Consider the following 17891-nt stretch of genomic DNA (forward strand, 5'->3'; position numbering starts at 1 on the left):
TAAAATCCTTAAATAAATTCAATTTGATATTGAAAAAGTTAAATAAAAGTTAGTAATGACGCGTTGTGAAGATACTTGAAAATAATTAATTTTAAATTTGCTTATTGCAATAAATGCAACATGAGACGACCTTTAAATATTGACTCAAGTTGATAGGCAAATACTTCATATTTACAAATACAAATTACATGCATACTATATGTCTATATGTGTGTCTGTAACTACATGAGAAGCCGGTTTATTTCTAATAAAATATGTATGTAACTCTTAATTACTTGTACTATATATAACAGTAGTAATATATATAACATATTATATATAACATTTACCCCATAACACTTTGCTGAAAGGAGATGATTTGATCCGATTTTTCGATATCCAACGACACTTAATCGCAATTGCATAATTTTTTTCGATTTTTGACACCAAAAGCAATATAAAATTTTGAATATGAGAATATGAAGAATTGAAGACTACGATGATTTCCAGAATTAGAACAAGATAAGAAAATATTTGAAAATATTTAAAATAAGGTGGTTTATCAACCCGCTTAAGGAGTTTTATTGCCAAAAAAAATATGTTAAAAAATAAAATATAGACACTCAAATATTCAGGAGAATAAAGCTTTGTGCGAGAATTATCCGGTTCATTTTGAAAGATCATAATTTCATAATATTTTTGTCAAATTACGAAAAGTAATAAAATAATTAAAAATAGACATATGTAGGTAAATGTCTACGTAACGTCATATATCATAACATACAGATGCATAATATATCAAAACTGTAAGAGTAATTTCTATTCATAAATTAAAGGATTTGGAGGATTAGTCAAAAGAACAAATGAAAAAATTCTTAGAATTCTTATAATTACAATTTTTCTAACAAGTAGCACAAATACATATATTATAAATTTGTATTTATATTTAAATAAATGTGTTTATTTACCTATTTTCAATGATAAAATATAGATATGATAGATAATGTAATTAGATATTAACATTTTACGACATAACGAAATAATAATCTAATATATGGGTATATATCGCACCCATGGAATAACACTACACTAAAAAAAGCGGATGTGAACAACCGGTACGCGACACGAATGCTTATTTTCTGAATAATTTAAATCGCTATTTATTTATTTTTATTAGTTCATCAAAATCATGTGCACCCCAGATTATGAAGATGAAGAAAAAGCACAATTAGATATTTGAAATTTTAAGTAAGCTGTAGTGACCTTCCAGTTGATGGGCCGTCCAAAATATAAATTTGACTATTAACTTGCAAGTAAATCAGATGACTATTTCTTTACAATTGGGTGAAAAGAGAAATTCAGTCGAAAGTTGTTGGCAAATGTTTTTTTAGAAATCTTGATAAAGCAAAGAAAATTAACTTATTTTTTCTTTAAATAAATTAATAACGTAAAGTCATCGTTAATCCACCACATGGTCAAAGAAAGCTCAGATATAAATTTTTCATTAAAAGATACAGGAGTACACATATAATCTGACATCCATCTAAAAATAATTTATTTACGTTTCTCCAGCATAGAAAAACATGTTTTTGTCGAAAACTCAATGTACGAGTTCGAAATTTGTGGCCGTCACAAAACCAGCTTATTTTAAGTAAAGCTCACGACAAAATAGCTGACAAAATTAGCTTATAGAATTAGCACAAAACATGCACTTTTACAGCATCAATTTAACGCTATACAAAACAACTTGTGCAAAGTTACTTTCACTTATAAATCTTAGATTTTCATAAGATCGAATAGTAAAATTCTACCGTTCTGTATTGTTGTTCCATATGTGCGATACATGTATAAGAACCCATATTATATTTGGAAATCTAATATACTAAAAATGTAATCGAGACTATGAAAGTTAAGATTTTTATTTCTGTACTTCATTTTACTGTAGAATCTCAAATAATCTTTGTTTTTCGATATAAGTATTGTTAAAAACTGTAAATGTAAAAAGCTTTAACATATTTTCATAATATAATAAGTGACTGATGTTCAATAAAACACATCACTTTTCGAAACAAAATATTCTATAAATTTACAGTAAAAGCCCTTTTATCACATTTCTATAAAAATTAGGCAAAAATGTGTTTAATAGTTTCTTCCGGCGTATCTATATTCTATATCTGTTTAAAAAACTTCTACATCATTCAAGATATGAAAATGAAGCATACACAAACACATGTGAAAGTTCTATACAAAACACTTTATATATTTCCACCTTTATGCGTCTTCAAAGTGCTTCAAATTTTTATTATAATATCAATGAGAAAATATTTTAATAGATAATTTTCATTGGTCTGACCTACAAACCTATAAAGCCTTAGATTAAAATTGGAAGTGAGATATGATATTTTTACGATCAGCTACATTTTTAAATTAAAAATTTTAGGAAATTTTATTAAGGAATATTAGGAATATTAAGAACCATTTATTGATATTTTGCACTTATTTAACGTGAAATTTATAATTACTTTCTCAGTCACACTACTTAGTCACAACAGAATCAAAGAATCCTGAATTTAATGTGGGTGACTATAATGTCAATTAACAAAAGATTAAAAAATAACATTTCGTGATTGAGAGACCAATATGTTTTCACCCTTACGTGATGTACACATGAACACATGATAAATAATATGAACGGTTTTCATATATTTTGCACGCACGCTTAACTCAAATTTCTTACACACTTTGAGTTTCTTAATGTATAGCACTACTGTTTTTTAATTAATTTCAGAAATTTAATTTCTTCAAACTGAACTCGGCAATTCACGTCTTATCATGACCAGGTTTTAAAGGCGATATTATTTCAATATTGAAGTAAGGACAATTTTTAAGTCGCAGTACCTCCACATTGAATTTAAAGTCTTTTTATTATTAATGTAAGTTTCACAGTAACTTGAATTATTAGATCTTCGAAATTTATGAATGATTTGAAGTTACAAAATATTTTAGATAAACTTTAATTCTGGTTGAAATAGATTAAGTTAAGACTTTTATTTTTCATAATGCTATAAATAATTATTTATGAAAACGTTCTAAAACAAATTTTAGTAAAGCCGAATCACACCGTACTGTCGTCACTGAATTTAAGACACAACTATAGGAAAAAGTTCTCTAAACAAGTTTTCTTTAAAAAATGTTTTTTTTTCAGTTCCATTTTTATGACCACTATAATATCTTTTAACCACAAAATTTTACTTGCTTATGACTACTAATTTTTCGCAAAATTTTTTGCACTATAAATTTAATTTAAAAATATTCATAATTAAAGACAAAATCGGTTAAAAATTTCCAACCAAAAAAAAAATAGAACAATATTAAAAATTTAGGAAGTTTAAATTTGATCTAGTTCTAAATAAAATTGTTTTACAACTAATTGCATTCAAATAAAAAAAATTATAAGTTTAATAAATTTAAAAGATTGAATAATGCCTCTTCTGTAATCTAAAAGCTTCTGTTACGATTAGAAACAAGTTTAAATAGTTTGAACTTGAACGTTTTATCAATATACTTCATTCACAATAAGATATGTACAATGTGTTTTAGAATAACACTAAATATACAGATAAAGAGCTTACAGAAATATTTGAACTGATACACCAATTAATTAATTACAATTCGAAATTAAAAAATTAAATTTCGATTTTAATACCTGCTGGTTTGTAATCAAATGATATAGGACAAACATCCTAACGTAGATGTAACTTTAATTAGATTTATATTCAGGAATTTAAATCGTATTACTGAAAAAATCAAACTCCGCTTAGATTATGTGTTTTGCGTCGACGGTCATATTTTTAGTAATTTCTCTACTGTACTACTACTACTTCACTACCCAATATCACTATGAACTGAATGACTATTGTAATTCGAAAGCTATAAATAACAATTATCTAATAATATAAAATGAACTAATTATGAGAATGAAACCTCTTCCTCTTTCTTACATTTCCGTTATTTCCAAATTGTATTATTACTGTATCTAAACACAATTCAGCAATTATAATTCATAAGCTGAATTGTGTATAAATATTCTATTTATTCGACATCCGGATTTCGGTTTAAAAATGTCTTATATAGATTTTCTGTAACCAATAATAACGTGCTGAGATATTCAATACAACAAATTTTTCGAAAATTTTAAGATTTTCAAACATGGAAGTGTCATTTCGTTCAAATTATAAAAGCAACACGAACGTCATCAACTTCCCGTATTAGAAAACGGAGGATTCAACTAATTATAAAAAGACAAAATTTAAAAAAAAATTATTCTCTTAATTATTACTTTTCATAATCAGAGATCAGTCTCCGATACAATTTTTATTTATCAAAATGTGCACATATAAGTGTAAAAGTATATTATATTACAGTTTATAGTTTTATTTCCGATACGAAATTAGATACTTTCGTTGAGTAATCAGTAAATTAAATTGAAAATCGCTATAAAACCATAAAAATCGTGAGTATATAAACGTGAAAGGAAGTGTGATACTTCCAATTCTATAATTATATTTTTAAAGCGCAATCTTATATAAAAATAATTGAAATTGAAAAACGGAATAACCAAACTAACCTAATAGTGCTAGAACTTAGTTACACCCATTACTCGTTACACGTCTTATTGTTGTATAAGAATGGAAGGTCCGACATATTGTATAAGCACCGATAAATTACAATGATTATTGAAAATGAATTTGCTCTAAATTGCATTAGTATTAAGCTTCATATATTTTAGACGACCACTTTCACAAAAAAGTAATTGTAACGTTTCTCTTTGTACAAAATATTTCAAAACGGAATATACTTAAATATATATATATATATAATATCTATATATATATATATATATAAGTAAATTGCATTGATTGGTTCGAAAATAAGTTTCTTGCAATATCAAACAAATGGTAAAAAGAATGTTGTTTGTTATAATTATTTCGTTTGTAAACGACACGAGTATTAATTTTCAGTTCTTGAATGATAAGATTTCAAGTTGTCATAGGTTATGGTACTTTAATTAGGTTATCTAATCATATCCTGAGCTGTCAAAATAATCAATGGAATTCACCTTAAGGAATAATGTTTTTAATTTAACAAATTTTATTACAAAATAATGATTGATTGATAATTCGTTTAATTTCTTGGTCATTCATACAAATTCATCAAAATATGTGTTTACAAACAGACATATTTACTATGAAGTATAATGCTATAAATTTAGTTCTTCTCATCTTAAGAATCCTGCCATGTATTATTGTATAGGATTCTGGCATATAATTTCTAATATATATTTAGAACCCAAGTGGTTTTTGAAAAATAAAAATATTAATTTGTTATATTTTGAACCGTAATTGTAACCATCTTTTTGAAAACAGAACGATAATGATATGATACTTTTCAAAAATATCTATAGAATGCAATTATTATAAGGTAAATTTGTTTTGTATAGAAATATAAGGAATCCGTCTGCGAATTTTCTTTATTTTTTTTTCAATTACGTACACCTGTATCTAAGCATGTATGCAAATAATATAACAAAATTATGACATAAACCTTCAGTCAGTAGTTTATATAACAGTTTCATTTACCTTTCAATTATTTTCTTTTCGTTGATTGATAAGATTATTAGTCGTCACTGCTACAATACTGAAATTTTCTATTGTACTTGCATTTAAATTCTATTCTAATATTGTTATCTTGATTTTTCTTCAGATATAGTGTTTGAACGTAATTTAAATAATATATGTGTACATACATATATGAAGGTGCATACATAATTATGTATAAATAATAATTCATGGTATTTAGAAAAGTTTTCAGTATGAATTTGTCATTATCCTAAATTAATTTATGGGCGGAAGGAAGTTTTTGGCTTAATAAGTTAGCTTTGAGTACACATAACATTTTTTTGTTACTTAAAAATGTGATATTTAAAAAACATATAAATAAACACGAAAAAAATTTTTTTGCTTTCTTTAAGATTTTCCAGTATTGCGTCGATTTTCATGCCATGTGCGAAAGTCCATTAAATGAACTAAAAGAAACAAATTTCACTAAGTTTTTCCAACTAATTAATTTTAAATCGAACATTAGCGCTTAAATAAGACAAAGCACATGGTTTACCTATGTATAAATTTGTGGCTATATTGTTATGTTTCTACTGTATGCATTATAAGTATATTAAGGTCAATGTGTATAAAAAGAAATATATATATAAATAATTATTTCATTTTCTTTTTACTAAACCATTCGAAATAATTGATGTAGGTGCATTAAGAACGTAAATAATAGGGCAGGTTTTTGTTTAACTGAAAATAGTAGACGGTTATACTCTAAATTTTAACCTGAAATGCCTTAAATACCCTTATAGTTACCTTATACAAAAGAAAATAAAAGTCCTCAAAAATTAAAATCAATAAATAAAATATTTTAGTACGGTAGTTATAAATTATATGCACTGATATTTACATACACTTTTCTAAGAAACCAATCTATCGTGAAAAATAAAGTTAAAAAGTAAAAAAAAGAAAAAAAAATCTGATGTGGTTAGCACATAACCGACCGCAATATATGTATATTGTCTAGATTAGTAAAAGTATTCCAGATTCATAAAAAAGTTCCGTCAGTCTGTTCGTAGATATTGTAAGAATGTAAAATCGGCCCCCAGATCAGTTTCCGATCCCTGATCTTTCAAAAAATTTATAGATTCATTGTTTTAACACTATTTTAAAAATAATCAACAATGAAATCAGTTGATTATTTTTCGTTATATACGCAAAAATGTATATTTGGCCCGTATTAAACGTCCAGTTGCGGACACCTGATTTCTTCCAAAAATTAGGACGTTTCGCGTATGATCGAATGAAGCTTGTATATGAAATTTTAAGTAAATCTGTTGAATATTTTCTTTAAAATCCGTGCCATAGTTTAAATAGACTTACAATAAAATTTCATCGAAATTGGTTCAGCCAAACTTGAGATACACGCGTGCACACACAAACCAACAGACCGACACCTTTCTAAAAATTATTAAGTTTATTTACGCTTCTCTTCTATGGAGAAGTGCGTTCCTACCCAAAACTCCATATGTAAAATTTGTTGCCATCACATCACCTCGCTTATTACATCCAATTTCGGTCGGTAAAAATATATTAATTTAAATGCATACATATTTACATGTTTTATTATAGAAAATGGAAATAAATCATCGCCAATAAGTATGCAATATTAAAATAAAACTGAAGAATAAAAAAAATTTTAAACCACTTAATCCGTTCATATAAAAATATAGGCGTTGTAATATGTCTCCACAAAATATATATAACGTTACAAACCCAAAGTAGAGTAGAAAAGTGAATTTTAAAATTGTTAAGGCCTCCTTTTTGTAATTTGATAATATTTTATTTAAGGATATTCTATACATCGCATTTAACTTAACTACACACACTTTAATTATTAAAATTTGTTATTTTCAGTTTCGAAAATATTAGTTTACTAGATTGAAGAAATAATTACTTTTATTTTACATTTTTATATTTAACTATTTTAGTTTGTCTTCAATTTTGCAATTATAGCATAATTTTATTATAATTTTATATTTTCAGCATAATTTTCATTTTATATAATCGCATAATGAGTGTTGCTGAATGACGTCAAAATATCATATAAAAAGTTTGTCAATTTCATATAATAAATAATAATATAATAAGAAATTCAGTTGTGTCAAAGGAAAGCACCTCTGTAATATATTCACATTGCATTTACACACAATCTCAACCATCTCATTCATTGAAACTACATATTACCTATACGGTATAACAGTATAAAAGTAAATTTGTTTATGAGTAAAATTAAGTAATTCAATTTTTTTAAATTAAATTTTCACACAATTTTTTCTTGTTATACTTAAATTAATACAATTTAATTCACAAGAATTAGTTTAAATACATATAAAATGAGTTTATCCGTGTAAGTATTCTAATAAAACTCATGTTAACACTTTATTAATTTAAAAATTTTATTATTTTTTTGTTCAATCTATCAACATAATACTTATATAAATTGATTTTTTATTTTATTTATTTAATATTATAACGATTTTCTTAAAAAAAATTATTTTAGCACTTTAGAAAATTATTTTTTTACTTTTTTACTACAATTATTCTTCTAAATTTACAAAATTTTTTTATTTATTTGCTTAACTAAATAAATAGTCTAATTTTACTTAAAATCACTAATCAATTTTAAATAAAACTAAGTAAGAACCATTCCAATAAATATGCGATGTGTAAAAGTATGTGTGGGTTTAAAATATTCCAAACCTTAACCGTTATTTATAACATTATAATTATAGCGGAGGAAAGAAAATAAAAAAGTATAGAAATATGAAAATATTTACACTCTAACCGACAGTTCTACAATCAAAGCTATTTCAAAACTAACTCAAGTTTTTAGTTCAAATTCGTCTTAATCCGAGGTATCTAAAAGAAAATGAACAATACAATATTCTTTAAATAAATTCTAATTTAAGTAAATTATAACTAATCTGTACTCAAGTTCATATTTTCATGTACCTATGTGTATATACACACTTATGATTACATTCTATGTAGATATATATATATATATACAATTTATCTGGACAATATGAATAATAACATGACGGTATATACACACATTGCATGCACAGAACATTTTATTATACATACATACTTACGTCTCCTTATAACAAAAATAATATAATAAAAAGCTATGATGCTATTCCTTTAAATTTTACCTACATAATAAGAAACGGCAATTTACAGAAAAAAAAAGTCGCAAATGTAAAAAAGAGAAAAGAAGAGCAGCCAGAAAAATGATAATACAATAATTGAAATATTTTTCAAAATTTCACGACTCATACATACATACAACCGCTTCACATATTCTAATGAAACACAAATTTAAATTTTAGTTATACAATTAAATTATTACCTAGCAAGATTATTGATCTCTGACAACAGATTTTTATAATACGTAATAGCAAACTAGTTCCTACTTTAAAACAATTATAATATACAATAATCAGGGATGAAAAATTTTAGAGGGAGAATAATGTTATATAACATATCTAAACATCCTCAATTCATTAAAGAAGCTATTAGACATACATGCATGGTAGGTCTAAAATAAAATTATGTAATGTCTTATTCCCTTTCAGAGTGCTATTAATGCAGTCATTATTGAATGCTAAAAACAATGTAGCCATTTGTGCTCGTAAATTGCTGGCTTACTTTACTATTCTCATTGTTACCGACCGTATTGTGTAAACAATAGGTAGGTTACGTGATGGCAACAAGTAGGGAAGTGTAAGTAAACTATTTCCCATAGTAGGGAAGTGTAAGTAAACTATTTCCCATAGTAGGGAAGTGTAAGTAAACTAGTTTTAGCAACCTGTCGGTCCGTCGGTCTTTCGTACTTTACATTTTCCACTATAGGTACGGAACGAATTGATGGAATTTCATGAAATTTAATATTCGAGTTCTGGTTAACTGGCGAGCATTTCAGGGAATTCGGGTAGCACGAAGCGAAACTCTACTAAGAGCCAAATTTACATTTTTCTAGGTATGTTAACTATAAGCTTACTACTATCCTAAAAATTGGAAAGAAGTATTTAAAAGACATTTTTATAATATTCCGTAACACTTTTACTTAACTAGACAATATACAATGCGGTCGGTTATGTGCTGACCACATCAGATTTTTTTTTATCTGTGGCCGTTTATTGGTTCTTGCTTCGTTATTACACATAGTTCTTGTTCATTATTCTTTTAAGTCAGATTATGCAAGGTCTAGGACGGATTATGATCTATTGCAATCATTGATGAACACTAGCAACTCTTACATATTATTTTTCTATACCAACTATGATTCACTATCGTTTAATAATACTGATTTCATACACATGTTTTAAGATTTGCGGAAAGCAATGGCTCTTGCAGTTTCTCGGAATATATTTGCAAATACATATATGTACTATATGTTATATGTATACATGAAGACTTCAATTTTATGTAGTGATTGGAAGTCAGCATGTCTTCTCGTTCTACAGGTTGTTTAAGACAACTTCAAGTGCAGTAAAGAGTATTAATTGCTTATTTATGTTAGAAGTTCTGATGTGAGATTTTATCATTAAAACAAAAAATTCTAAGAAAGTTACATGGAAGAATATAAAACTTTCCTGAAGGTATTCTATTATACGAAATCAAATGAAATCTTAATTCGCTTTTACCTATACTTTTATAATTATTGTTTTGTAATAAATATTATAGTATAAGATTATGGGTTATTGCAATTTTGAAAATTGATTTTTGATTGAAGGCCCCAAAATATTCAATTTTCTGCTGGTTCTGTCATTAACTGTAGTTGAATCGACTTGAATTTTAAATATTATAGATTTATTATTTCACTGGAAGCACCAGTAAGTTCAGAATTCAAAACCATTAGTACACAATTCCATTGTTATAATAAATACACTTTACACACCTTTTAACATAATTTTGGAATATTTTGCTCGGTATGCGTTTTTTATGACATTTTTGTCAAATTTGAACAATAATAATATCGAACTATTAGACACATTTTAGTGAAACTCTTCTGATAAAAACATTAAAGCTTTAATTACATTTAATATCAAATATTTTTTTACTAACTTACTTATATTTTCAAATGTCATTCAAAAAATTAAACATTCACTCTAATAAAAATAATGTATATGTATGTATGTATGTATGTGTCTATTTACTACTTATATAAAAAAAGTAACAATATATTCTACATACTTCTAGATATGAAAGGCAAGTTCAACAAACAATGAAATATACAAATAAATAAATATTAAATAAAAAGTATGAAAAGCAAAAGCTAACAAACTAATGAACAATAAAATAAAAGATTTGTGCTTTCAATTGAATCAACACTCGCTTTTAGATTTAGTTTAATGTTAAAATCTCATGAGCATGTGCACTTAGAATTGTTTAAAATATTAACGCTATAGTAGTAGCTGATAAACTGTTTTTATTAAAAATATATTTTAGAAATGGTTTGTAAATTTGTTAGAATATTGATTTAATACCTAAATATAATCGCCATAAATGATGGATGAAATAATATAAATTATAATGAAAGTGAAATTTCGTGTTCAACGACCCACAAAAATTTATCAGTTTTTATCGCCCGTATTATTTAAAACAGAAAAAAATATGAAAATCTTACTTTTGTTTCTCAATGTTATTTCGAATTTCCGCAAACTCAAGAAGGCTATAGTATCACTTTTGACAACGAATCAGAATTTAGAAAACTTAATTAATTATTGGCATTAGATTACTGCTAGTTTAATTAAAATCATCACAATTTGACTTTTTTGGGTGAAATATTAGAAAACATCAAAAAAGGGTAAAAAATAATAAGAAAAATTTTAGCAAAATGATTTTTGAAGAAGTTATTAAAGAAGGATCATATTTCACTAGTATCCCAATATCGTCTTCGAGGATGATTGAACTTGTTTCCATAAATCTGTCTGAAGTATACTGAACTGGTATTTCAAAAATTTCTATATATTAGCTTTACCTATTATAGCCGTCCTTTATCTTCCAACTTTATATTATAATCCTATTTTAAACATTTTTACAATTATGTAACCATTTATGTATACAGTAACTTATTAAAATAACGTGAATTCGAATGTAGTACGGAAAGTCGCCATAAAATGGCGAATTATATAAAATAATATAATTTAATTTTAACATAAATATTACATGGAGTGTGACGGCGAAAATAATTTTTAGAAAACGTTTTCTATTTTGTCAGACCAAATAAAAATTTAGATTTATTATGAAAACTTTTTAAATTGAATCAAATTTTGAGCGTTAATTAAATAAAGCTGTGATAATAATATACTTATTTACAATTATTATGGTATACATATTTATATACCTAAATTTATAACATATAGGTATAAAGATATTAGTAAATTCTTATATATATATAAATAAACAAAATAATATAATAATAATGTGGAAAATGTGTATGAAATAATAGATACATACGGTTTTGCAAATAGCTGTTTCAGGAGCTTCATTTTGTTGTTTTTTAGTTGTTCAGTCTACCTATAAAATTCTATACAATAATTTTTTATCACAGTGATTTCGAAGACTGTATTTTCTTAATTAAATTCTCTAATTTGTGATGATGATTTTTCTCTATATTATTTTAAAGTTTACATAAAGCTTATTCGGTGTTGAATTTCCTTTTGTGTTCTGCAATGTTATTGCATGTATATTGTAAATATTGCACAAAGTGCAATAAAATTTTACATATGAAGTAATTTCTTGTCACACATAACACCAAATCTTCTACTAATTTGTAATTTCTTTTGTAAATCAAAAACGTTGTTGTAGATTATATTTGTATAATAAAATTAATTGGTCATTTATAAATGGACGTGATTTCTTTAAGCAAGAAAAAAAAAGAAATAAATAATATAAAAATTTAATCAACATTTTCAGAAATTAAAACTTACCATATAAGTTGTATTCAATTTGGTGATGGTCATTCGAGTTATTAGATAAAATTGGTGGATGCTTCTGTTAATGATCCATTAAGCCTAAAAATTAAACAAAATAATTAAAATAGTTGAAGAACGCATACTTTTGAATAATTTGCAAAATTTCAACAATAATGTAAAGTTAACAGAATGTACAGAACAATGTAGTAAGTTCGCAGGGATTACAGAATATAATTGTTAAAAATAATGGGCAAAGTAATTGTTCATTCCATAGATGCATTTATATATATTCGAATATACATGTGACTACCGGTACTATCATAGCGCAGAATTAATGAACAAAGTGCTTTGAAATATGAGGCTTCGAAATTCTTTATAACTCGGAAAAAGTTGAAAGTAGAATTAACTCACTTGAAAGCTCATGATATTCTTTTTTTTGTAATGTACAAGTGTGTCATACTGCCATTTCGTTAACTTTCTTACTATACTGCAATGTTACAAGGCCTACGGTTTTCACAATCAATATTAATTTACATGCACAAAAATCTCCAAGTCCGATACCCATATACTGAGTATTTCGAATATAGAAAAATTTATGCATACTTAAAAATACTACATAAATTTAACATCGTTACGGTTGACATGTTAATCTCCCTCTTTTAAAATTAACCGTTGAATTATCATTATTTTTTCTTCTAGACGGTTAGTTATAGAACTTGTAATATTAGGAATTTTTAGACATTAATAAATAGTTGGATTCGGTAGAAATATTTCAAAAAAGCGAAATTCATAAAACTGAAATATTCATCGTTTCATTTTCGGAAACTCCCAGCTTTTTCAAATTTTTCGATCAGTGTTTTAACGCTTCTTTCAAATATCTTATCCTAAATGTATGCAATGATTTAATATATTTCGATATTTCAACAAAAGCAAAATTAATGATGTAGAGTGTTTTTAAATACAGAACTTGCTACTATAGCGTTAGTAGTTCTGCAGTTATACCGCATATATCTACACAATTGAAGTCAGCGAAATATACCCACATACACATGTACATATCTTGCGAGAATTCAAAAAACCCGAGTTTAAAAACCCGAGTTTAAAAACCCGAGTTTAAAACGTTAACCGAGGTTAACGTATGTAGTAAATAGTGAAAACCTTAATATCAAGACCTCTTAATTGTTATTTGTATTTTCAACTACATCGGACTTACAAATTAGACTTTCAAAAAATATATTTTGTCCGGCTCTCAAATTATTTTTCAACTATCATGCCCTTAAATCTATCTATAAATATATGCATTTGTATACCTAATAATTAATTTAAAAACAAAGCAATTTTTGATTAGTAATTGAAATCATAAAATTTTATTGCATAGCGGAGTAGTAGATACTAAAAATTTCGTTTTAAAAATAGTAAATGGTATTTATAAAAATCAACGAAAAATCACGTTCAAAAAATTTTTTTAAACAAATTTTTTGTCATAACTTAGTGAGCTTTTAAAAATAATGTGTGGCCGTGAACCAAAAAATAAATTATACTACATACGTAACCGTATCGATCTAAATGTATTAATATGATAAATTCGAGCTTAAAATTTTAGTTTATAACTATCGGATGTACGAAATAATTCAAATATAAAGGTCAAAAACTTAATAGGTCATACTACTTCCGCTTACATATAAATTCACTAACTTTGAAACCTGAGATAATGTCGTTTTGCATAATATGCCGCAAATATAATAAAATATAATTTTCAGAAAACAATTTAAAATAAGTTTTTTACAACAGTTTAAGGAATAGTGCAATACCCCTATCCATTTATGATACTATTATTAAAACTGACAGCTGTTTCACTTTCTTTTTAACTTGTTTTACGCCTACTAAAAATGCATATTTTTTGGGACATTTTATGAAAATTTTGAAAAATGTGCCTATTAGTTTTAAGCTATCTATCCATTTACAAAATTTTTATATCCCCTATTTCTAAAAGTTATAACTTGTCGTGACAATGCAACTTTTTGACAAACTACTAACTAAAAGCACTAATATTGCTTCTATCGTAAATAAAAATTCAAGCTAACGTATTGGTCAAGCTATCGAATTGGTCCCTCTTGTTAATTACTTTCTCAAGCCGGTTATTTTACTAATTTTTGGGAGCAATGTTTTAAAATAATATGGACAAACTTTTAATTTATTAATTCTCCTTCCAAAATATTACCCGTTGAAATTTGAAAAATTTGAATTTTGGGCCGATCATTTTTATTGGAACCAATACAAGCTTTGAAAACTTCTACAAAATTCTAAAATATAAGAAAAGTATATACCTTTTTTATGCCTTAAGTTTTTCGAAAATTATCACTCCGCTTTTTATCTAATTTTATGTAAAATCTATATCGTTTTCATTACTTAGACCTAAAGCCATACTAATTCAAAATCGAGACCTAAACTGTCAGAGAGAAATGTGCAATTTTACAAATCTAGAGTACATTTTTTGAACAACCACATTTTTCAATTTCAAGTAATAAAGTAAGAGGATTTGTGTACACAACTTGAGTTACGCCTTTGAAGAAAAAAAACTTATGAAGAACAGTTTTGCGTCACTAATCAATTTCGAGATATTGAAGCAAAATAAAGAAGGTTAAATATTAAATTATTGTTTACAATACGTTATTATTTAAAGCATATATAAGCAATTGGCTTGGAATACTATTAATTGTTTACATAAATGGAAGAGTCTCAAGTCTCTTGACAGCTGAAGTTTAAGAAAGGTGTCAATAAGTTATAAGCAATTAATTTGAAAACAGGTGTTTTAGTTAAAAATAAAACAGTAACACTACAAATATATTAAAATTTTTACAAGAATTGTTTACACAAGAATTGTTTATTTTTCCAAAAGTTTATATTAACTTAAACTTTTTGTTTTTATTCTCTGAAAATTAACAGAATATTTTACTACTCATTCCAATACAGTGCTATATATACAATATAATCATTCCAATACTGTCTAAGATGTTTGAGTAAACTGAAAAATTTTTTTCCACTTCCTCCACTTTATCATAATTCCCATTGCAGTTATAAGAAAGCGATCGAAACGTTTCATATTGCACCCCTAGGAAGTACGATATTATTCTATTTCTATATTTGCAGCGGTATAAATATCGAAATGAAAAAGTAAAAATAAAAGTGGTTGGTTCAATAGGATCTTAATTCCTAAAAATATAAATATTACGAGTAATTAACGAGGCTTTTAACAAGAGATTTTGAGAATACGTCCTTTTTGTATTGATAAAAATTTTATCTATAAATATAAGTTTCACTTTCCAGAAGTTGTTAAAATTATTGGAAAAACAAATACCTTAAAAAACCTGAAAGTGAAAGTAAGTGAAAGATCTACTTCGCCCATAGATATGAATTTATTGTTTTTAATCGTGCATTATCAAAATTCAAAAGGCAAACCTTCTTCTTCCACGGGGTGTGATAAAATAAAACCTTATTTGAATCTTAGCATGTAAGAAAACATTACAGGTGACTCTTTTGTTTGTGCAGTTTGGAACGAATAACATCTTCATATTCGTTAAAGATCGCTTCGGATAAAATAATAGCAGTGACTGCTCAAACATATATAAATTAGTCTTAAGCATTCAATGTTTTTCTATAAAATAATAATTATGCTAATTATTAGCTTAGCATAATTAATAGAATTTGCTTATGCTATTTATGAATTTTTTAAATAGCAAAGGATTAAACACGTTTCTGGTGAATTTTAAATCTAAATTAATTAGTTATTTGGTAAAATTTTAAAAATTCATTAATTCTTAAGATAAGATCAACTTTAATTTTAAACATAAAAAAAATTCAAGATTGCAAAAAAAAAATAAAAAAATGGCATTTAATTTTAAACAATAATTGCGTCAAATATTTTATTGATTTATGAAAATTAATTTTGAATTATAAGTTGTAGTTATACATATAACAGGTGTGTGTATAGAATGTATAATAAATTACATATATTAAGGTACATAAGGTACATATTCTATTCTTATTAATTATTAATTAAGATTTTCTCTTACCTCTTCAATAATATAATAACAATCTTGTAAGACCGGTTTTATATTGAGAATATTTCCATTTTTATATAAAATTGTTATATTTATTATAAGCGCCGAAAATTAAGTAGGAATTTTCATATTTATTAATTTTTTTCTTTTCAATAAATTTGATAAAAAACTTTTGTTTTTTTAATTATAACTCATTTGCATGTGTATAAATGTATGTTGTATTTATATGTGTTAATTATGCTAATTAAAATTTTCAAGCTGGTTTTGAATGTATTTATTAATTTATTTTAGGTCTTCTTTAATAACAGTATCAATATTTTGGCACATAATTTCTTTCAAGGTATTGAATTTACTTTTTCTTTTGTTTAAAACTTTTATATTTGGTATACACCTGTATTTTGTATGTGTGTATGTTAAATATAATATTGGCACATTATTATTTGTACATTATTGCAATTATTTATTTTTAAATTTAATTTAGGGAAAAAATAATGCTATAATTGGTCAGTTATTTAAAATTTTTCTATTCAACAAATTTAAACACAAAAAATACCTTATTCAACAGCGCACACTTATACACTAAATTTTTGTACACTAAATTATAGAAAAATTTGAAAAATACAAAAAAAAAATTTTTTTCGTAAATAAAAACTTGCTGCATGCAATATTGCAATAGTTTTTCACTTACATTCTAGAACATAAACAACTTTTTATGTCAAACATATGTACATATGATTATGAATGCACAAAGAATCATACATGTATAATGTGATGTATAGGTACATATAAGACTCACTTACAAAATGTATAAATACAGAGTGCTAAGAGATAAAATACAATTATAAATTTAATACACACTATGCAAACACGTTACATACTATATTTGTTATTTCTGTTATGCATATTAAATTTCTAGTATCACAAAATTTTCTCAAAAGAATTCAATTTTCAAATTTATAGTATTTTACACTAGAGCTAAGCACATATACTTAAGTATAAGATTATTTTAAAGTCTCGAATAAAATCTTATATTTTATTTTTGCAACATTTCAGATTTTTATTTAATTCTGTTAATATCAGTAAGATACACGGATAGATCACGTTAATAACTGTTTTTAAATTTGAAGATTATCCATAAAGTAAACCTGATATTGGAAAAAAAAGCTTTTAGCAATTTTGTTTTCATCTTTTTTTTTTTTATTTTGTAGTTTTTGCTGGAGCGATGAACAGAATGAAAATATGATATTTAGTATATA

General features: G+C 25.4%; 1 protein-coding gene across 1 annotated transcript in view; it reads right to left on the reverse strand.

The window, feature by feature from the left end:
* The window catches only part of LOC129610934 (solute carrier organic anion transporter family member 74D-like), a 30642-nt gene extending 13422 nt beyond the window's left edge, over nt 1–17220 (reverse strand). Inside the window, exons 1-3 of the mRNA XM_055523765.1 lie at nt 16648–17220; nt 12590–12673; nt 12117–12518 (exon numbers count right to left, since the gene is read on the reverse strand). Coding sequence (XP_055379740.1) covers nt 12117–12148 — 32 coding nt within the window. The 5' untranslated portion in view covers nt 12149–12518; nt 12590–12673; nt 16648–17220. The remainder of the gene's footprint in view (nt 1–12116; nt 12519–12589; nt 12674–16647) is intronic.
* Between the last annotated feature and the right edge of the window lie 671 nt (nt 17221–17891).

Source organism: Condylostylus longicornis, unplaced genomic scaffold (genome assembly GCF_029603195.1).
Source record: "Condylostylus longicornis isolate FDR11 unplaced genomic scaffold, ASM2960319v2 ptg000048l, whole genome shotgun sequence".
NCBI classification, from domain to species: Eukaryota; Metazoa; Arthropoda; class Insecta; order Diptera; family Dolichopodidae; genus Condylostylus; species Condylostylus longicornis.